The sequence below is a fragment of the Ahaetulla prasina genome, chromosome 8, assembly GCF_028640845.1.
Source record: "Ahaetulla prasina isolate Xishuangbanna chromosome 8, ASM2864084v1, whole genome shotgun sequence".
Taxonomy (NCBI): domain Eukaryota; kingdom Metazoa; phylum Chordata; class Lepidosauria; order Squamata; family Colubridae; genus Ahaetulla; species Ahaetulla prasina.
In genome coordinates, this window is record NC_080546.1 from 35434582 (window position 1) to 35454707 (window position 20126).

The 20126-nt window shown below is 37.3% G+C and overlaps 1 protein-coding gene across 4 annotated transcripts in view; it reads right to left on the minus strand.

Moving 5' to 3' along the window:
* The window catches only part of SMAD1 (SMAD family member 1), a 44579-nt gene that overhangs the window by 5193 nt on the left and 19260 nt on the right, over positions 1-20126 (minus strand). For 3 of the 4 annotated variants that reach the window (XM_058192904.1, XM_058192905.1, XM_058192906.1), the window contains exons 3-6: positions 10868-11125; positions 8439-8573; positions 3858-4079; positions 2183-2439 (exon numbers count right to left, since the gene is read on the minus strand). In XM_058192904.1, the coding sequence (XP_058048887.1) occupies positions 2183-2439; positions 3858-4079; positions 8439-8573; positions 10868-11125 (872 nt within the window). The remainder of the gene's footprint in view (positions 1-2182; positions 2440-3857; positions 4080-8438; positions 8574-10867; positions 11126-20126) is intronic. The other variant, XM_058192907.1, reaches the window with a different exon arrangement.

Sequence of the window (20126 nt, forward strand, 5' to 3'; positions counted from 1 at the left end):
TTAGGCCAACTATATAATAAGTTTTTTAATTTGTATTTTAATTGTATATTTTTGTACCGTTTTGTTTTATCTTGGCTGTACACTGCCCTGAGTCCTTCGGGAGAAGGGCGGTATAAAAATTGAATAAATAATAATAATAATAATAGTTGCTATTATACAAAGGCAGTAGGGAATACTAATAATTAGGCATGATATTTCTTTTTTAATGAATTAAGGTGTATTGTCATGTTATACTTTTTGCATGTTTATCAGTAATGGACTTAAAGCATGGCTTGACAGAGAGAAAACATGTCAGCTTCCCCGGTTCCTGGATGAAACTGTCTATCTGGACACGTTCCAGTCCGGCTTCAGACCTGGGTACAGCACGGAGACGACTTTGGTCGTGTTGGTTGATGATCTCTGGAGGTCTCTGGACAGGGGTTGTTCCTCTGTCCTGGTCCTATTAGATCTCTCAGTGGCTTTCAATACCATCGACCATGGTATCTTGCTGCGGCGGTTGGGGGGTTTGGGAGTGGGGCTCCCCTTGAAGAGCACCAGGAGGCTCCAACTGGTCCAGAATGCGGCTGCGCGGGTAATAGGAGGGGCACCGCGATGCTCCCATGTAACACCGCTCTTGCGCAGCCTGCACTGGTTGCCGGTGGTCTTCCGGGTGCAATTCAAGGTGTTGGTCATCACCTTTAAAGCGCTCCATGGCACAGGACCGGGTTACTTACGGGACCGCCTACTGCCACCTATAGCCTCCCATCGGTCTGTGCGCTCCCATAGGGACAGCCTCCTCAGGGTGCCATCAGTCAAACAATGCCGACTGGCGGCCCCCAGGGGGAGGGCCTTCTCTGTGGGGGCTCTAGCCCTATGGAATGAGTTGCCTCCAGGGTTGCATCAACTCCCCGACGCGAGCTCAAGACTTTCTTATTCCACCGTGCGGGCTAGCTTGAGGAAATTTTAAGTGGGGTTTTAGGATTGTTTTAATTGGCCATTTTATAATCAGTTTTTTAATATGCTTTTTAATTTTGTCTATGTGCATGTTGTTTTTACTTGGCTGTGCACCACCCTGAGTCCTTCAGGAGAAGGGCGGTATAACAATCTAATAAATAAATAAATAAAGCAATTTTCCAATGAACTCAGTATATATCACTGGTGGGATTTGTAATAAATATTCCATTTCTATTTCCCGGGGGAAAATATGCATCAATGTACAAGTAGTCCTTGACTTACAACCACAATGGTTGCAAGTGTGAAAACCTGACTTACAATCACAATGGTTGCAAGTGATTCCTGTGGGGAGAAAAAGGAGGAAGGAATGCTATGTACACTGGCTTGAACTCCTAAAGGAAAAACAGGATATAAATCTGACAAAAAAAATAAGTATCTATTTAATATCCATCTAATTACTAGAAATTATGCATTAATTGTTAAATCATTCCCGATAGGATATTATCTTCCAAAATTAAACTGCTAAAATATGTAGTATCTTCAAGAGGAGCATTATTCACCATTCTATTCCACTGACTTTCCACTGAATGGCAAAGATTCCAACATTCAATTGATCTGAAATTCTGATCAAGATTCTTTTTCAAAATATGGTTTAATAACTATGCAAAACATTCCAAAGAGGTACTGGAATAAGCAAATCTTTCTTCAAAGCATTAAAGCAGCTGTATCCTTTAGAAGTCTCATACATCTGCTTGGAGGACTGTTTGTGACTGCTGTCAGGACACTTCAGCTGCCACAACCACCAATACTTCCTTTCCCAAACACATTTTGTGCAGATCCAGATCGCAGTTCAGATTTGAGAAACTCTCTCTTTTTGTATACATGCACATATGTGAGAGAAATTCAGCTGAACTCTAAGGTTTTAGGCAAATTAATGCCTTTTGAATTTTAATGTTTGGAGATCAGGAAGTGAAGTGTTAGCAACTTGCATTCTTGTTGTTTCTCTAGCTCAGTGATTCCCAAAGTGTGAGCCGCGGCTCCCCAGGGAGCCGCGCTATCGTCATGGGGGCGCCGCGGAATATCTGCGCCCGCTGGGTCTGGCGCTGATGCGCCATTTCTGGGGCGTCTGGTGCGCATGCGCAGTTGCAGGTCGGATTTCCGGGGGAGCCGCGGGCGAAAAAGATTGGGAACCTCTGCTCTAGCTCAAAAAGTCACTCATTCACACACAAAGATGGAAAGCCTTGCTTACCTTTACAAAACTCATACGAATAGTGCACATCTTAGTGAGTTCATACACTGTTTCAAAGCCATGGTTCACTGACTGAGCTAAAAGTTGAGCAAATTCTTGATTGTTGAAAATTTTTAAGCTGCAGCCACTCGGAATTTTGCAGACGGTAGTTGGATGAAAGCCATGATGGTAATTGCAATTTCGGCTTTGCACAAATATACTACTGTCACTAAGGCATTCTGCATAGACTTCTCCACCAACATAATACAGATGAACTCCTATAAGAGAGACAGAAGTTTATTAGAATTTCTCTGAAATTGTAGAAACTTCTATTTCTGACACAAAATATAAATGAGGAGTTGCATTTACCTCAATCAATTTAGCAGCTGCGGAAGGAAAGTAAGGATTTAGTCATCTGCATATACTCTTACACCTAAGTATTTCCCCAATTATGAACTACAGGAATACTTCTAGATATTTGTTTTGGCAGCCTAAAACTATCAAAAGACAAGAATTCATGAATTCACATGCATTAATATAGCCAATCTGCTTGCAATTAGTCAAAACTACAACTTCTTTATGATGCCTAACTGGGATGCAATTGTCTTACACACATCTGGAAAAAATCCTTTCTCTCCTAACTACCAATGGGGGGTAGGGAACAAAGATCTCTTACTTGTACATACTTTTAAAAGTATTTTGAGCACAACTGTGTGCTAATGCTTCCCTTTTCAACAAATGCCTTTGCCATTCATCAAAATTACTCAGAAAATTATTTTTCCATAGAATCCATCCCAAGTCTTCATCATTAAAAAAAGATTCTAAAAAACCCAAATCCAAACCGCTACTATCCACTTCAATTCTTAGAAGTAGGGATACAGCATGCTACTAAAGTTATATAATTTTGCCAATTCAAATGAAAGTTGTTTGCCTTTAAAAAAAAACAACTTAAAAATTCCAATTTGCAATTGTGGATTAAAAAGAGACACATCCAATTACTTTTCCCTTATTCCTATATTATTGCACAAAATACCCTAATATTTCTGTATTCAGGAGGCTCAATAGATATTTCAGCCTCCAATAATACGGACCTACCATTAAACCCAGTATTTCAGCCATAGCTCAGATTCTTTTCAAATGGATTATTTCTAGAAAATGTTGTAGCAGCTTTCCTTAATCTGCATTAGACTACTGTATTTCCCCAAAAATAAGACCTCTCCGGATAATAAGCACATGCGCTAGAATAAGCCCCCCCCCCAAAAAAATAAGCCCTCCCTGAAAATATTTAAGCGCATGTTCAGCCGGTCCCCGCCATTTCCTCTGGTTAGGGTTAGGGAGACAGAGCTAGAAATCAGGTAAGACTGCAAGAGGAGCCCGTGTGTTCCAAAATAATAAGCCCTCCCCGAAAATAAGGTTAAGTGCTTATTTCAAGGTTCAAAAAAATATAAGGCATGATTTTATTTTCGGGGAAACATGGTATATTTCTCACTATCTCTGGGCAGCATGATCAGTTTTTTTCTGGAGATACTTCCATCACATTGGGACAAAGGTGCAATCCCATTCCTACAGGTTACCAGCATTTTGTAATGATAAACTTATGAATAATGTTGAATACTTTTATTTCACAACGAAGCCTTAAAGCTGTTAAATGTAGCTTGCATCCCCAATGTATTGACATGATCAGAACCAACAATACCTTTGCCAATATGCCGCCTAGTATTTTCAATAGTAGAATTCCGGTTAACATTTGACAAGAGCCCCAGGCAAAACCTGTTCTTGTTATTGGAGGGATCAGTGAAGCCATCCACCAACAAACTTGTGGAAGAGGCATGAAAAGCCTCTCCAACACGATTATTGAGTTCATAATAGACAATAGAGCACCAGTGTTTTGGCTCTTCGTAAGCAACTGCCTGAACATCTGCAACAGAAGAAAAACAGAAATCAGCAATGCTAGAATTAATGAGTTCCTGAGCTTTAAAGTTTAATTTATTTATATTCATTGTGTAGACTTTGGCTTAAGATCATGGGGAGAAAATCTGGTGGTGTAGCTTCTAATTAGAAATTCTCCCACAGTGTCCCATTATATGATATATTTAAACCATATTAGTAATTCAATCAAAGCATTCTAAGCTTTGAGAAATGGAAAGGAGGTGGAGCAGATATTTGAGCAAGCTGAAATAAGATTTCTTTTTTTTTTAAAAAAAAGAACAGTTCTAAGCAGCTTTGCATGTTGGCTTACAAAAATAAAGGGGGTGCATAGTTCTTAAAGACAACAAACAAAGAATTTATGATGTAAATTCTTATGGAATAGACAGTAAGTTCTCTTCCTAAGAATTTATTTACCAAATTTAGTCTTGTAACAAAGTGAACACATAATTATGTCTCAATTATTACAGTTCCTGAGGTTTGGTTTACCCATGGTTTATTGAATCACCTTTAATGACTGTTCATACAATACAGTAAGGTATAAATTTTGTTTTATAAACCACAAGATCTGACTGTATACAGAATCCAAACCTGTGGAGTCTTTGGTGCTCTCTTGAGTTTGGTTGTTTGCTTGTAGATGTTTCATTATCCAACTAAGGCAAGCTGCTATATATAAACAAGGCAAACTCCACACTCACTTGCACTGATGTAACCTAGTCATATAATGAAATGTCAGAAGCAAACAACCAAGCTCAGGGAGCACTAAGGATTCCTAAGTTCATCCCTGAGAGATAGATAGATAGATATTCTTTTTTTTTTTTTGAGACCCCTCCAAATCCAACCCATGTTATGGGTTACTGCAATGTATAAACACTGTAAATTATTCTAAACAAAATATAATGGAGTTGTAGTTTTGGAATGTTTATTTAAGAGATGCATTTATTAATCTTTTCTTTTTTTTACAGATTTCAACTAAGGAAGAATTCCAGTCAACAATAACCATTCCTTCCTCTCAGCGACCAGAACTGCCTCTAGCCAGAAAAAAAAAAAATCCCTGCTCCCCTGTTCAACAAGGGAATAATAAATTGACATAACTATATTAATGCAGCTACAGGACCTCCTGCTACAAATACTCAAACATCTTAACAAAGACTAATGAAACTGAAAGATATACAAGGTCCATTTTTTTTGGAAGCATTCATATAAGAGGAGTGAATCCACTCATTCTGCACTATAATTTTCAGGTTGTGTTCATGCAGCCAATTTGTTTTTGATGAGTTTTTAATTTACAATCTCATTAAAGTGTTAAGAGGGAAAGTGCTGCTTTGTTATGAATAGCAACAATAATCTCTTCTTGACCCACTGAACTACAAATTTAAGAAAGATGTTTTTGCTTTTTCTGGCTAAAGAAACTGATTGCTTCCAGGAACTCTTGCCTTTCTCTTTGATAGTTATCTTTACCCAGAGTAATTCAAATGTATATGACTGATACTGTCTGTTTACACAATGTTATTTTTATCCAAGCAGCTTGAGGCAACATACATGGGCTTCCTTGCATTTTATTCTCATACCCATCCTATCAGGTAGATCCAGAATAAAAACATGGGAGTTGTTCACCATTACTCAGTGACATTAATGAGCAATCTGGGGTTTGCACCTTCTCCCCCATATTTATTTGACAAATCACAACTGCTTTCACAATATGTAAAGCCAGACATTTTTTTGGCATAGATAAGAATTTACCAATACATGATTCAATATTTAAAAAAAGGAGAGTTCCCAATATGGTTTTCACAAATGAAATTGAACAGCTGGGTTCAAACACTATGCTAGGCCACGGTTCATTTAAAAATGGTTTATTGAAAAAACTACAGATGGTTGGGGTGGCACAATATGTTAAGGATAGGCCAAGTGCTGATGCAAACAATTCACGCATTTTTAATCCTTTCAAGTCACTGTTAGGCAATCTTTAATTATTAGTAACTCCGTGCACTTTTCACAGCAAGATGCCAGTAACTATTACTGCTGCACAGCTTTGCCCTAGTTCTCAAACTCAGGAAGAAATCCTGCCAGCTGGCCATTCCTGAAGAGTGAAATCATCTCTCTCTCTTTCTCTCTCAGACACACACACACACACAAAGAGGCAGATTTCATACGAACTTCCTCACATTTGCCTTAAGTCATGCAGAGCAGGTGCGTTTTGTCTCTCCATTCCCAGCATGAGCCAACAATAGGAATTACCCAACTTCATTGACAGGATGCAGCTTGTTAAGTAAAATCTCTTAAGACTAACAAATCTTCACAAGAAACAGGCCTCCAAATGTCTGTAGCCAGAGAGCACCGGGGTTTGCGTTTATTGCTCGTGCCCTTCATAAACATGAACTGCAGCAGACCTTTCTGAAAGGCTATTAAACAAAGGATGTAACCATGCACATCAGGTAGAGGTATGGGGCAGAGATAAAAAGCTCGCTGAATTAGCGGAAACAGGTGTGGAATAAATAATATGAATGGAAAGAAGAGTCTGTTTCCCCTTCATAAAATGAAGAGAAGGTATTGTATCACTCTAATTATAGTATTTTAATTACTAATATTACTAGTAGGAATCAGGTTGACAACTTTACTCTTTCTGCATTCTTAAATGCAATTTGCTTCATCTCATTTGCTCCCTGCCAAACAATATAATCCCAAGTCCCAAAAGTGCTTTTTCAAGAAGCAACTGGACTTTCTGGTTTTTCTTTGAAGACATTTTGCTTCTCATCCAAGAAGCTTGTTCAACTCTGACTGGATGGTGGGGAATATAATCCAAGATTAACACATAGAAAGACATTGACGTTTACTCTGATGCCAATTCTAGCAAATGTATAATTACTCCCCTGAAATTGGTGTAATTGGGATCTAGCTGGCATCCAACTCAATACAACATAGCCCTGGTGGCCAATGTACTGCCAATCCCCAGATTAATGTTTGGCTTAATCATTAAGGACCACTAGGGGCTGTCCTTAAGGATATGAACAAGCTGCCCATTACTGAAAAAGGTGTATAGCAGGGGTGAAATCTGACAGGTTCTGGAGAACCAGTAGCAGAAATTTTGAGCAGTTTGGAGAACCATTAGCGGGAATTTTGAGTAGTTTGGAGAACCAGCAAATACCACCTCTGGCTGGCCCCAGAGTGGGATGGGAATGGAGATTTTGCAATATCCTTCCCCCAGGAGTGGGGAGGGAATGGGGATTTTGCAGTATCCTTCCCCTGCCACGCCCACCAAGCCACATCATGCCCACCAAGCCAGGCCCACAGAACCGGTAGTAAAAAAAATTGGATTTCACCACTGGTGTATGGCATTCTTTTCCTCAAGCTCAAAAAACACTGAAACTGCACAATATTTCCAGAACTGCCAAAAGCCATATGTTTTTAAGCTACAGCCTGTTTTCAGCCATTTTCATTGGTTCCTAAAAACATTGCACTGCTTCAGTGCTTTCATCTGCTGGAAGAAGGACAATGCCATTTGCCATTTTTAGTAATAGGCCTTTTGCCACTGTGTACATTCCGACTTAAATACAAATTTGGGTTTAGGGAATAGAACTAGTTATTAACCCAAGGACTAACTGTAATGTGTTCATATTCTTAAATTCAAAGTCAATTCAATTAAATGCCAAAGGGTATGTGCACTTGTCTCTTTCCCTCATGTAATTAATTTGTGGCAACTCATACCATACCCCTTAAAAACTCAATGACCAAATCTCTCAGCTTACATCAATAGAAGAGGGAGACAGTCCTAAGGACTGAAAATATTTTAGGGTTGAAGATATAGTACATTTATAAAAAAAATAAAATCTGCAGAAAATCATAGTTAAAGCAAAACACTGGTAAATTTGCCTTTGTCAGCTACAAGGACTACCTACAATAAACAGATCAACAAAATTACCAAGTGTTTGCATTTATCTACTAAAAATTTGCTTTAAAGTAACATGAAGAACTTGTTGCTCACTCTTATCTTTCAAATACTTTTCAGTTGCTTACTAGACTTAGTAGCAGGCAAGTTATCCAGGTGGTTGCATATCTAGTCACAACAGCTTGATAGGGCCATATTGTGATTGAAGTTTCTCCAAGTAAAACAAAATGTGTGAACATATATTGAATGCTAGTGCTCAATTAGATGCAACTTTGCCTGCTGTACCATTTTGCACAAATTTTAACATAAGAATCTGAGCATATCCACTGTTGTTTTTAAGTGCAACACTTACAGTAGATATATGTTATTTTTATCATGTCTCTAGCAGGAAGATAAGACAATTAATGCAATGAAAATGTAAAAGAGGAAATAAAAATGCCGTATGTAGACATTTTTCATAACTGAAATATGAAGTGTCACCTCCTCTGTTTACTTCTGAAGGAATTGAAGGTGCCATCATATTGGTATCCATTGGTTGTGAACCATCCTGGGTCATCTGATCTTCTGGAGGTAGGTAAGCAGGAGGGGGAGTATCAGCTAAGGTAAAACAAAACCATCATTTTTTACTCATCTCTGTTAACATGGCTAACATAGAAATTATTACTCTTTGATTAATTATACCTAAGTTTACTTTTCCTTGGGGGAAATAGGTTTCAGAAAGTTCTGAAGCAAATAGATCAAATTCCTATATATGAGAAAGAAGTGCTGATGATCTGCATACAGGTCATCTTTTCCAATATATTTATCAGCAGACAAATACATCCTAATGCACAACAAATTTAAAACACAACTTATTGATGATGGCATTAAAATGTAATAATCAATGGCAAGGAACATCAATGTAAGACTTACCGTATTTTTCGGACTATAAGAAGCACTGGAATATAAGACGCACCAAGATTTCGAAAAGGTAAACAAGGAAAAAAAAGTTTTTGCCCTCCCCAACCCCCAGGAGCACTCTGCAACCCTCCCAAACCCTCTGCACGTCCCGTTTTTGTGAAAAACGGAGTGAGCAAAGGATTTGGGTGGCCTGCAGAGTACTCCTGGGGGCTGGAGAGAACAAAAACGGCCCCATTTTTACAAAAAATGGGCCTGTTTTATGGGCTCCCAAACCCCCCACATGACACGTTTTTGCCCTCCCTAGCCCCTAGGAACATTCTGCAGGCCTCCCAAACCCTCTGTTTTTGGCGAAAACGGGATGCACGGGGCGGGGCTTTGGGAGGTGAAAATGGCTGTATTCGGTGTATAAGATGCACCAACATTTCTACCCTCTTTTGGGTGGATGGGAAGTGTGTCTTATACTCCGAAAAGTATGGTACTTTTAATATTACTGGTCTGCAGCCACTGGTGATTATCGCTATATTATTTTTATGCTAACATTGCCCTGGTGTTTATTTCTAATGTTCTCTTAAACCAAAAGTATGCTATTGTCAACTGAATTCATCCTTAGGTTTCAACACCCAAAATGTAGGGGAAAAAATTGTAGGAACTAAGCATTTACCGTACTTAGTGGGGGAATTTGGAGGTTGCCATTCTCCCATCTTAAGAAATGGACAGATAGCCATTCCCAGGACATTCTTGTTTACCTAATTTTTCTATAAAGGACACCCTTTGCTATTAAGGTGGCTAAATAAAATTACATCTCTTTTCTGAAATAATGGAGAATATAATGCTATAGTGCATATATTATAGCATTATTTAGTGACTACTGCCTTTTTCTGGTTGCTTAAATCTAGTTTCTGGAGATTCCATGGCTAAATCTCAGTATAATAGAAGCAGTTAAGGGTTTTGTTTGTTTTTTTCCATAAATTCAACCCAGAATAGAAATGCAATTCTATAAAAAAAAATTCTGACGAGTAGTCATTTAAAGCTTACTGCAAAGGTGTATGTTATAAAGAGCTGAGGTGGCAGTGGTTAGAGTGCAGTACTGCAGGCTACTTCAGCTGACTATTAGCTGCAGTTCCGCAGTTCAAATCTCACCAGGCTCAAGGTTGACTCAGCTTTCCATCCTTCCGAGGTGGGTAAAATGAGGACCCAGATTGTTAAGGGCAATATGTTGACTGTAAACCGCTCAGAGAGGGCTGTAAAAGCACTATGAAGCGGTATATAAGTCTAAATGCTATTGCTAAATGCTATTGCTAAATAGGAATGATCATATTACTTCCAAAAAATAAGCTTTATTAATTTTATTAAAGCTCTACCTTCAAACAGCTGGTGGGCCTAGAACACATTAATGCCTCATGATCTTGGGAGATTTATTCTAAATTTTAATTAAGCACAAATAGCTTAGTGATATATAGTAACTGTCAACTTATCACTTCATCCTATACCCTCTCATGATTGGAGGAAAACCATCCATATGATTTATGTAAGCAGTCTCTCTCTATATATATATAGATATAGATAGATAGATAGATAGATAGTTATTTTGTAGACTCGACGAAGCCTAGATAGAATTAAGCAAACCTGAGGTAAGAAAAAATAAATAAACAAGTCTGTCTTGGCCTGGAGGATGGTGGCCTGAGCAAAGCAAGGCCAAAACTATCCTACTAGGAGGAACATCTAAATCCTTTCTAGTTCCACTTCTGGAATGTGAGGGATATATTCACTTCAGAATGTTTTAGTTCCACTGCAAAAAAACGATGCAGTTACTAGAAAGCACATTTTATCAAAAATTCTGGAAATATTTTATTGGTTTAATAAATGCACTAAAACCACTGGAACATAATCCTTTGTATTTCCACTCTTTGCCTCCCTCTGGTTGATGTGCTGTCCCAAGACCATTGTCAATGCTAAGAAGCTGCTGCTGAGACTTCTCAGAGGAAGCTTACCTGGCATCTGAAAAGGGCTTCCTGGGTCAGAGCTGGCAGGTGAATGAGGGTAGGTACCACTGCTGCTTCCAGGCGAATTTGGATAGCTACTGTTTGGTGAATGGGGAAATGGGTGACTGTTGGGTTGCTGGAAGGAGTCTGGAAAAGTAGCATTATGTGGCATATGAGGCTCGTTTTGTCCCAAGTTGCGAAATTGTGCCAGGAGACTGTGCTGAGGGTTGTATTCACTGTGTCTAGGAACAAGCACAGGAGGAAGAACTGAAAAGGAAAGAGAAAGAGAAAGAGAAAGAGAAAGGGGAGGGTTGAAAACCAGTACACTCTATAGCTGTACAATCATAATTTCACTTGCAGTTAATGAAGAAGTCTTATTTTAAGAACAAGCAGGACTAAGGAAAAATCTTTCCTTCTGTTTAGTTACTACATAACTTAAATTTTTGCTGGATGCAGCAACTGCCAGGATCCCAAAGTTAGAAGTTTAGTTTTCACAGCAACTGGGAGAAAGATGGTTACTTTTGCATGCAGAGTAGTGAAGCTGCCCTGGTATTCACAATTAAGAAGAATAGCAAAGATAACCTACCCTCACTTTCTTCATTTTCAACTCCCAAAGCTAAAGAAATGTATACAAGGACCAGTCTTTAATATATGCAAAGTATTGGGTACTGGCATCCATGAATTTAAACTTAGCTACTAAGAGTGCTAATTGAACTTTCTAGATTAAATCTAGAATAGTTTAGGTTTATTCCATTATACACGACTTATACCCCATTTTTCCTCTTTTTGAGTCAATATACATAGTGCTGCCTTCTCCAATTTTTTATCCACAACAACCAACCTGGGTAGATTCGGCTGAGAGACAAGAACTTATTCCAAGTCACCAAGGAAGACTAATGAGAGGATGTGTGTTTCCTGAGGCCTAGTAATACTGTATCATAGTGAAACAGTCAGATATTCCCACTGACATGTAAGACATTTCAAGAGGTTCAGGCCCTAAATAGGCATAGTGTTTAATATGGCCAGGCTCCATCTACCCGACCGGACGTCATCACGGATGCTCTGTGCCCGCATGCTCCTGTTATGAACCAGTAGCAAAGGTAAATGGAACCCACCCCTGACTGCAACCATGTGTGAATCCAACCATTTGTTAAACCATTGCTTATGGTTTAATGTGTTATGTAAACCCCATCAATAGTGGTTTGTAAAATAAACCAGAAATGTTGCTTGAACTTGATCAATGATGGTAACCTAATCAGGAAAATACATATTGTAAAGCTTGATCAGGTTCAGAATCTTCACTGTAAAAAATAAAGGGACAAAATGCACATAGTAGGGGAGAATGCTGATTTTCAGAAATCGCTGCCAGCCCAGGGGAAGAGATATAATTGAAGAGACAGCATGAGACTTCTGCTGTATTCAGCCAAGCACACCTGTTGCCACAAAGCAAACAAGAGGCCCACATCTGCTCTTTGGAGAGGCTGTGAGCCCCTGGAGGGCAAAGCTGTAGAGGTGTTAACTCTTGCCTAGTCTAAAGAAAATGCTCTACCGCACTCTATAGAGCACTTTATATCTTGGACCTAAGCAATCTTCTGGAGCTCTGTATTTTCCAAATACAAACTTCCAAAATTCTCAACTGGTGGGTGTGCAAGCTAGGAATTCAAAAACTGCTTCCAATGGAACTGACAGACGTTAGATTATGGATCTAGAAAGACTGTGACAACAGACATATATTAATGTCCCTGATCCTCAAATCACATTTCAACAATCTGAGACAAAAATCAAATCTAATATATGACCACCAATAGTGTTTTACCTAGTATGATCTGCAAAAACCACATATTATGATTTAGTATTATGTGTGAACCAGATTATATTTTGCCCAAGAAATCATAGTTAAAAAAATCTTCTGATTTTGCTTCATGTATAATGCAGGCTTCCAAGTAATATCAGTTAATATCTCTGACATTACAAAATTATAAACACAAGATCAAAATCTTGCACAATGCCCATCTTGCCAACTTCAATTGAAATGACAAATACACATGTGACACTTTTGTATAAATAAATATTTATGTATGAGTGCATGTATAAATTAGTACCAGAAGCTACATTCCAGAAAAAGCAAGACAAAACAAAAAAAATGTATTAACCAATTTAATAAGTATTGATCAAAAGTATTTACACCAATAAAATACCCCAATTATAAAGTAATTAATTCCCATTTCTTTCATGGATGCACAAATTTTACAACAGCCCATCAAGCATTTCTGTTCCGCTTTCAAGCTGAAACAACAGAAAGAAAATTATTTTAAAAGGGGGGGAGTGGTTGCCTTAGGAAGGTAATAGAAGAGTCCTTTGCAGAATGAGATGGGGATATATAAATTTAATCAATAAATAATAAATAAGGGAAGGAAAGAAAAAGGAAAGAAGAGGAAGGGGAAGAAGTATCTGAACAGGCTGGGCTAGACTGCTAAGAGAACAGTTTCAAAAAGCCCTAAAAATCACAAGGTGAGTATTGATATTGTTCCTCTCTTTCAATCCGTAAAACTGAGACCTCCTAAAAATAAGACAAAATAACTGAAACTGCTTAAAACTACCGTCAATCAGTTGTCATGGTCATGTGCCACTCCCACTTACCATCATTAAGCCAAGATACCTGTAGTTTTAATGTTATCAACAGTTAGTTAGGTGCAACTTACTGAAATATGTGAGGAGCTTAATTAAAACTGAAGCTACTTTAATGAAATAAAATTTAATCTCACCAGCTGTATTAATGTTAAATTTCAACATGACTACGCAAATACCCCCTCCACCCCATTTTAATTTTGCTTAAAATGGTGATTAGGTAACCAATATAAATACACTGAGAATTGCAGTGTTTAGGTAGGTTACACATTAACACTTATAAATAAATGTATGTCCAAAAAAAATGTGCGCATGAAGTTTCATAATATACTAAAAGGGCTAGTTACAACTCACCCTTTTTAATTAAGTGTAAACTGAGGCTAAAATAATCATTCCCTCTCTGAAAAGCCAAACTATTTCACTAAATTACAAACCACATCCAAGCAACAGAGCATAATTCATCAACATAAAACCATTAACAGATTTACAGATATCTGTATACACCAAATAGCAAAGGCAAAGAATTACCGATACTAAGTATTTCTCAGTCCATCTTTCCTCTTCATATTCTTTTGTAATAGGAAGGTTCAGTATGGCAGAAAGTTTCCTCTGGGTTTTTAGAAGATTGGATGTCTTTAACTATAAGCCATAGTTTGTTGAAGAAGCCCCAACTGACTGACTTCATATAATATGTGAAATCATACCAAAATCTGTAGATATTATTTAGTATGATTAGCAGATTCACCCTTGGATTTGTGGAAGATTAATACTGATGTTATAACTGAGAAACTGGTTTTAAACATTTTAGAAGGATTAATTCAGGAACTCAGCAACAATTATCAAAATAGTAGTACATCATGCAAACAAAAATTGTTATAGATACTGCAAAGTTGAAAAGGCAGCTTTTAATATTGTAAACTGTAAAACTGTGTTAAACACCATCAGACTTCATATATCGCAAGAGGAAAATGCATTTGAAAATTGTTTTAATTAATTATTAAAGTAGACTATCAGAGCTATAAAAACAAATCAAGAACATCAATTTAATAAATTTTAAAAATCCTGGATACTGAAGACAGACACATCCAGAACAAAGGATTTCCCACAGGTCTTCACTTGGGAAAAATCACTCGAAAGAATATTTGCTCATCTTCTGGAAGGGCTGGAATTCCTACCTAAAATTCAAAAGGAGCGGAATCTTATATGCCCTGACATTAGCAGATTCAATGGACCAAAAGTTTAGCTAATACAGGACAACTTCCTCTACCGTGTTTCCCCGAAAATAAGACCAGGTCTTATATTAAATTTTTGCTCCAAAAGACGCATTAGGGCTTGTTTTCTGGTTAGGTCTTATTTTGGGGAAAATACTGTACTAAATTCATCCATCTGGCTGACAAACTTAACTGGGGTTATTTTTGGGGTAGAGCTTATATTACGAGCATCCTGAAAAATCATGCTAGGACTTATTTTCCACTTGGGTCTTATTTTTCGGGAAACAGGTTATTATTATGTAATATAATGGTATTCTGGGGACATCTAAATAAAGACCTTTATTTCTATATATTTTTTTAAAATTGCATCTTCTTTCAAACATTTACATTTGGGTGATAACTTTTTTTTAAAGAGAATGCATTTTTAAAAAGAGAGAGATTGCTTGTTTTTGCCTCAGCAATTCAAAACATATCAATCAAGAAGAAGCAGAACAACTAAAAATTTGCTGTCATTCCATCAGAAAATTAAATTAACTTACTTCAAGGGCAGAAAATTCATTCCTCTAAATGCCCAGCTGGGCAAATTCAAAGAACGACAAGCAAAAGTCAACATATAAAAGTATTCTGATATAATTTTCTTAATTTTGTTTCTAAATGATTTGGGTCTGAGATTTCTGATTTATAATACCAAATATGTTAGTGTTATGTTTCATTCTAATTGTACAAAGGAACAAGTTTGGAAAATATTATCACAGTTATTAATATACACAAGAAAAACAGATAACTGCTGTCTTCAAATTACAACCTACCTCATACGGCTGTTGCAGGAAATAATAAAAAAAGGAGGTGACATATTTTGCACTGAACTATTGAATGAAAAGTGAGATAGCAGTATTAAATAAAGTATATATTAGTCGAGGTTTGCAAAATTCCAAGTCAACAGGCAGAGGGATTTTAGAATCACCACCAACACGGCCAGCTTTTTGCTCAGATGGGTTTTGAATAGAAAAAATATCTGTTTAATCTGTTCTCAGACCTCTTTTTAAAAATGTACTACTCTCTTAAATCTGAAAGGTTGTCCTCTGATGTGGAAAGAAAGTTAATATGGCACATACATATTTCCAAGTAGATTTTCTGTTCTTCTATATATCCCTGGACACTTGGTTCCTTCAATATTTCCTTTCACAACATGCAAAGATTCAAAAAATTTATGAAGAGCTTAAATCATTGGGCTTTTCAATATCATCAAATGGCTAAAGTAATTCAGAAATGATGTCTGGATCCAATTAATGTGAAGCATTGCCTAAACTTTCACACATTACTTCAACAAATTGAGTAAATTGCTCATTACTTCCATGTGCAATATAACTGTAGTACCAAAAGGATCTGTTTCAAATCATCTATGTCTTAGAAATGCATACTAATATTTTTAAAGTCTGATTAATGAAAGGAATTCTACTTCTTTTAGATGGAGATTAAGTGAAACAATGTTACATAAAGAAGCAATAGTGGAGGACTATTAAAAAAACAGCACTTTTTAAAAGCAACCTAAATAAAGACACTGATTTAAAAATGGTTTTTGAATGCAAGTAAATATATTGTTAGAGGTTATTCATGCAACATAATATTAAACTTAAAAAAAAAGAACCATGGGAAAACATAGGCTATTTTGGATGAGATAAAAAGAAAAATTAAAGAAATCATCAGAGAGGGTAAGTATTTATCCTTAAATTAAATTTTTACAGCAACAGATTTCAATGTTAAAAATGGAAAATAAGAAAAATGGAAATAAAAAAAACCAAGCAAAGCAAAAAAAATTGAATTTGCCAACAAACCATGGATATAAATTGAGAAAAGGAAACGAAAATGATATTGAAGCTGCAAGAGAAAGACGTTCATTAATGGATAATGTGGCTATAAAAATATTTTATCAGTAATACTGCAACTTCTGTAAAGGACTTAATATTTCTTTGGAGAAAATAAGTATTTAAAAATACAAAATCTACCAAGGATTACAGGCAAACAGAGATTATGAATGGACCTATAACAGTAAAGGAATTTTCTGAAAATCAAACCAGGAAAAGTACCAGGACCAGATGGATTATCAAGTTCTTATTATAAATGTTTTGAAGATGAACTTTTACAACTTCTGAAAAAGGATCTACGACAACTTGCCGCTACCATCTCGCCTCGGCCATCTTGCCCTGGACAACTCGCTGTGGGGACAACTTTTACAAGCCTGGACCTTCTTCTCTTGCCAGCTCGGGTGCGGATAAAACTCCACACACTCGGAACGGTGTGTGTTTCTGTGTATGTGTGGAACAATAATTTCCGCTTAGACTGCTTTTTGTGCAGGGGTGCTGTAAAGCAAGGTGAGGAAGCCTTCGGAAAAGAAGTGTGGGCTGGCAGGAACTTTCACCTTCCTTAAGCCAGGCCAGCTTTGGGAAGCAGAGTGGAAGGTCCAGGCTTGCGGTGATTTGGCCGGGGTGAGGTGATAGAGGCAAGTTGTCCCATTCTGCTGCAAAATACAATAAATTCTCTTTTACAGAGAGGAAAAATGCTGGAAATTTGGAAAGAGGTAATATAGCACTAATGGCTAAAAGGGATAAGATTTAACTTTACAAGAAAATACAGACCATTATTATTATTGAATTATTATAAGTTATTCACAATGATTCTAGCTGATAGACTGAAAATAATCTTGCAATAATTTATTTATGAAGATTAATAATTTTTTTAACCTAAAATACAGTTAAAGGCTGTATCTGAACTGTGTTGAACTTTCTACAATATCTGGAATAGCACAAATGAAAAACAAGCTGCATTAATTCTTTTAGATGCCATAAAGGTGGAAAGACTTGGCATTACCCACAATGCAGAAATCGATGATGAAGAAGATAAAATGTGCTGGGATAGCCAAATTAACATCTTTCACCATAGAAAAGGCATTAACTAAGTTTGTTACTAATGGAAAACCCTGTACAGACCCTGTATTTGAAATAGGAAAAAAAAACAATTTATAATGTATGCTTGTAGTAGATAAATAAAATAGATTAAAAATGAAAGTTGTGCTATGAACAGAGTAAGAGGTTAATGTACAGTTATAATTCTTATAAAAGAATATCACAACTCATTTTTTATATTTTCTTTCATTTTTCTATACTTTTGCCTTTGTCTTTTCTTTTACTTCTTTCTTCTCTTTCTTCTAATTATTAATTTCTCTTGACTTTTCTCTTTTTTAAAATCTTAATAGTTATTTAAAAAAAAGAAATGCAATGCAGCTACGGCCCACCTAAATTTATCCTTTGTACCATTAGCCTAAAAATGTTAAAAACAGAGTATTATTTGGGGAGTTATACAAGGTACTACCCATCTACTTAAAATGTAGTGTATGATATATGTCATGGGAAGATTTTAAGTGCCTGAAAAATGTATTCTGCTTTGTATTTTGGATAGAAAGGCCTCCTAAAGACTTTGCAAAACAAAAACATTAAAATTAGAATCAACTTTAATAGTGTGCAATGAACTACGATGTTCTCATTACATCATTTAAACTTACGTTTTCCCTATTCCTTTTAGTAAAGCCATTTAAATAAGTTATGTTTACTTCAGATACAAAAGCACATTTAATGTGCCAGATAGATTTGGCATCATCTTTAAGCTTCCATATTTCTGTATACATAGCACAAAAATAGTTTCATATAGTCTGTTACAGAAATGCCTGTACAAGGCCTTTCTTTCCGACAATTGTGCAGGAGTGTTTGCCAACTGATGGCAAGCTTCCTCCATCATTTCTTCTTCCTCCTATAACCACACATATGCAGCAGTCTTTCAGGAAGTAGTCTGACAAAGGTGGCCTCTCCAAGCTTTGAATTGCCCATTAAAATTTCGCTGGATTCTAGATGTTTCAATTTCCAGCTGATTTACCAGACTGCTGACTGCTTTCAAAGACTAACAGTATCTCCTCTTGGTTTCAGAAATACAGTAACAACAATGCTTCAACAATTCAAGCAACTTCCTTACTGTTGTGACCTATAATACAGTTCTTTAAATCTGATGACAAAGAAAAGAGTTTCTATGTATTGTTTGCCAACTTGCCACAAATCTTCAAACAACATGAAACTTAGTTTTTCTCATTAATTTAGTGGATGTAATTTCTTATAAACCAAAAACGTATCACAATCAAGAACTAACTACCGTATATACTCGAATATAAGCCGATCCGAGTATAAGCCGAGGTCCCCAATTTTACCCCAAAAACTGGGGTAAACTGGGGACTCGAGTATAAGCCGAGGGTGGGAAATGAGGCACCTACCGGTTGGGGAAAGCCTCCCTCCCTCAGCTGGGAAGGCTGGCGGCTCCCCCGCCCCGCCCTCTCACTGCACCGGCAGGGCTTCCGTCCGGTAAAATGTGAAAAAAAGAAGAAAAAAAAACTCGAGTATAAGCCGTATATACTCGAGTATAAGCCGAGGGGCTTAAAAAAAAAAAAACCTCGAGTATAAGCCGTATAGACCCGAGTATAAGCCGAGGGGACGTTTTTCAGCACAAAAAACGTGCTGAAAAACTCGGCTTATACTCGAGTATATACGGTAAGTATGTCTTATATAGCCTTTTCGGTAAACTCAGAGAAGACTTCCCAAATGAAGTGCAGCAGATTTTTAAAGAGCGGATGCACCCAAATCTAATTTGGAAGTCACTGCTCAAGGCTCTATCTCACCTAAGCAAGTTCACTTCAAACTCAGCAAACTCAAGAAATATTTTACAAGAAGAGTTCTCCACTCCTCTGAATAATACAAAATACCTTATGCCACCAGACTAGAAATACTGGGTTTAGAAAATTTAGAACTTTGCGGACTTCGATATGACCTGATTTTAACTCATAGAATAATCTGTTACAATGTCCTTCCTGTTGAAGCAGTGGTTCCCAACCGGTGTGCCGCGGCACTAAGGGGTGCCGTGAGATCTTTTGAGGGTGCCGCCAAAATTTCGGGGAAAAAATTGCATTCTCTCTTGGCGGGAGAGGGGGAGGGAGGGGACTACCGATGCACTCGGAGAAAGCATCGATCAAGGTTTGCTCTAACTCGCCCGGCTCTTTTTATTTTATTTTATTATTATTATTATTTTAAAAAAGAACCCCCTTCTTCAATTCAGACTCGACTTCGCGCGCACGCGCGAGACCAGAGGATCTCGTTACAAGGGCTGTGAAGTGACGCTATCCGATCAACGCATGCGCAAAAGGCGTCTCGAGGCAAGACACCGCTCTCTGCGCATGCGCCAAGCACTGACCTCAGGAAAATTTTTGCTCCGAGAAATTGTGGGCGGGAGAAATAAGAACTGCGGCCAAAAAAGAATGCGTCGCCGCAGTTGCTGCACTTAACGCGTCTTTTTTTTTCTTTCTTTTTTTTTGCGCACCTCCGGCTTTTGGTTTC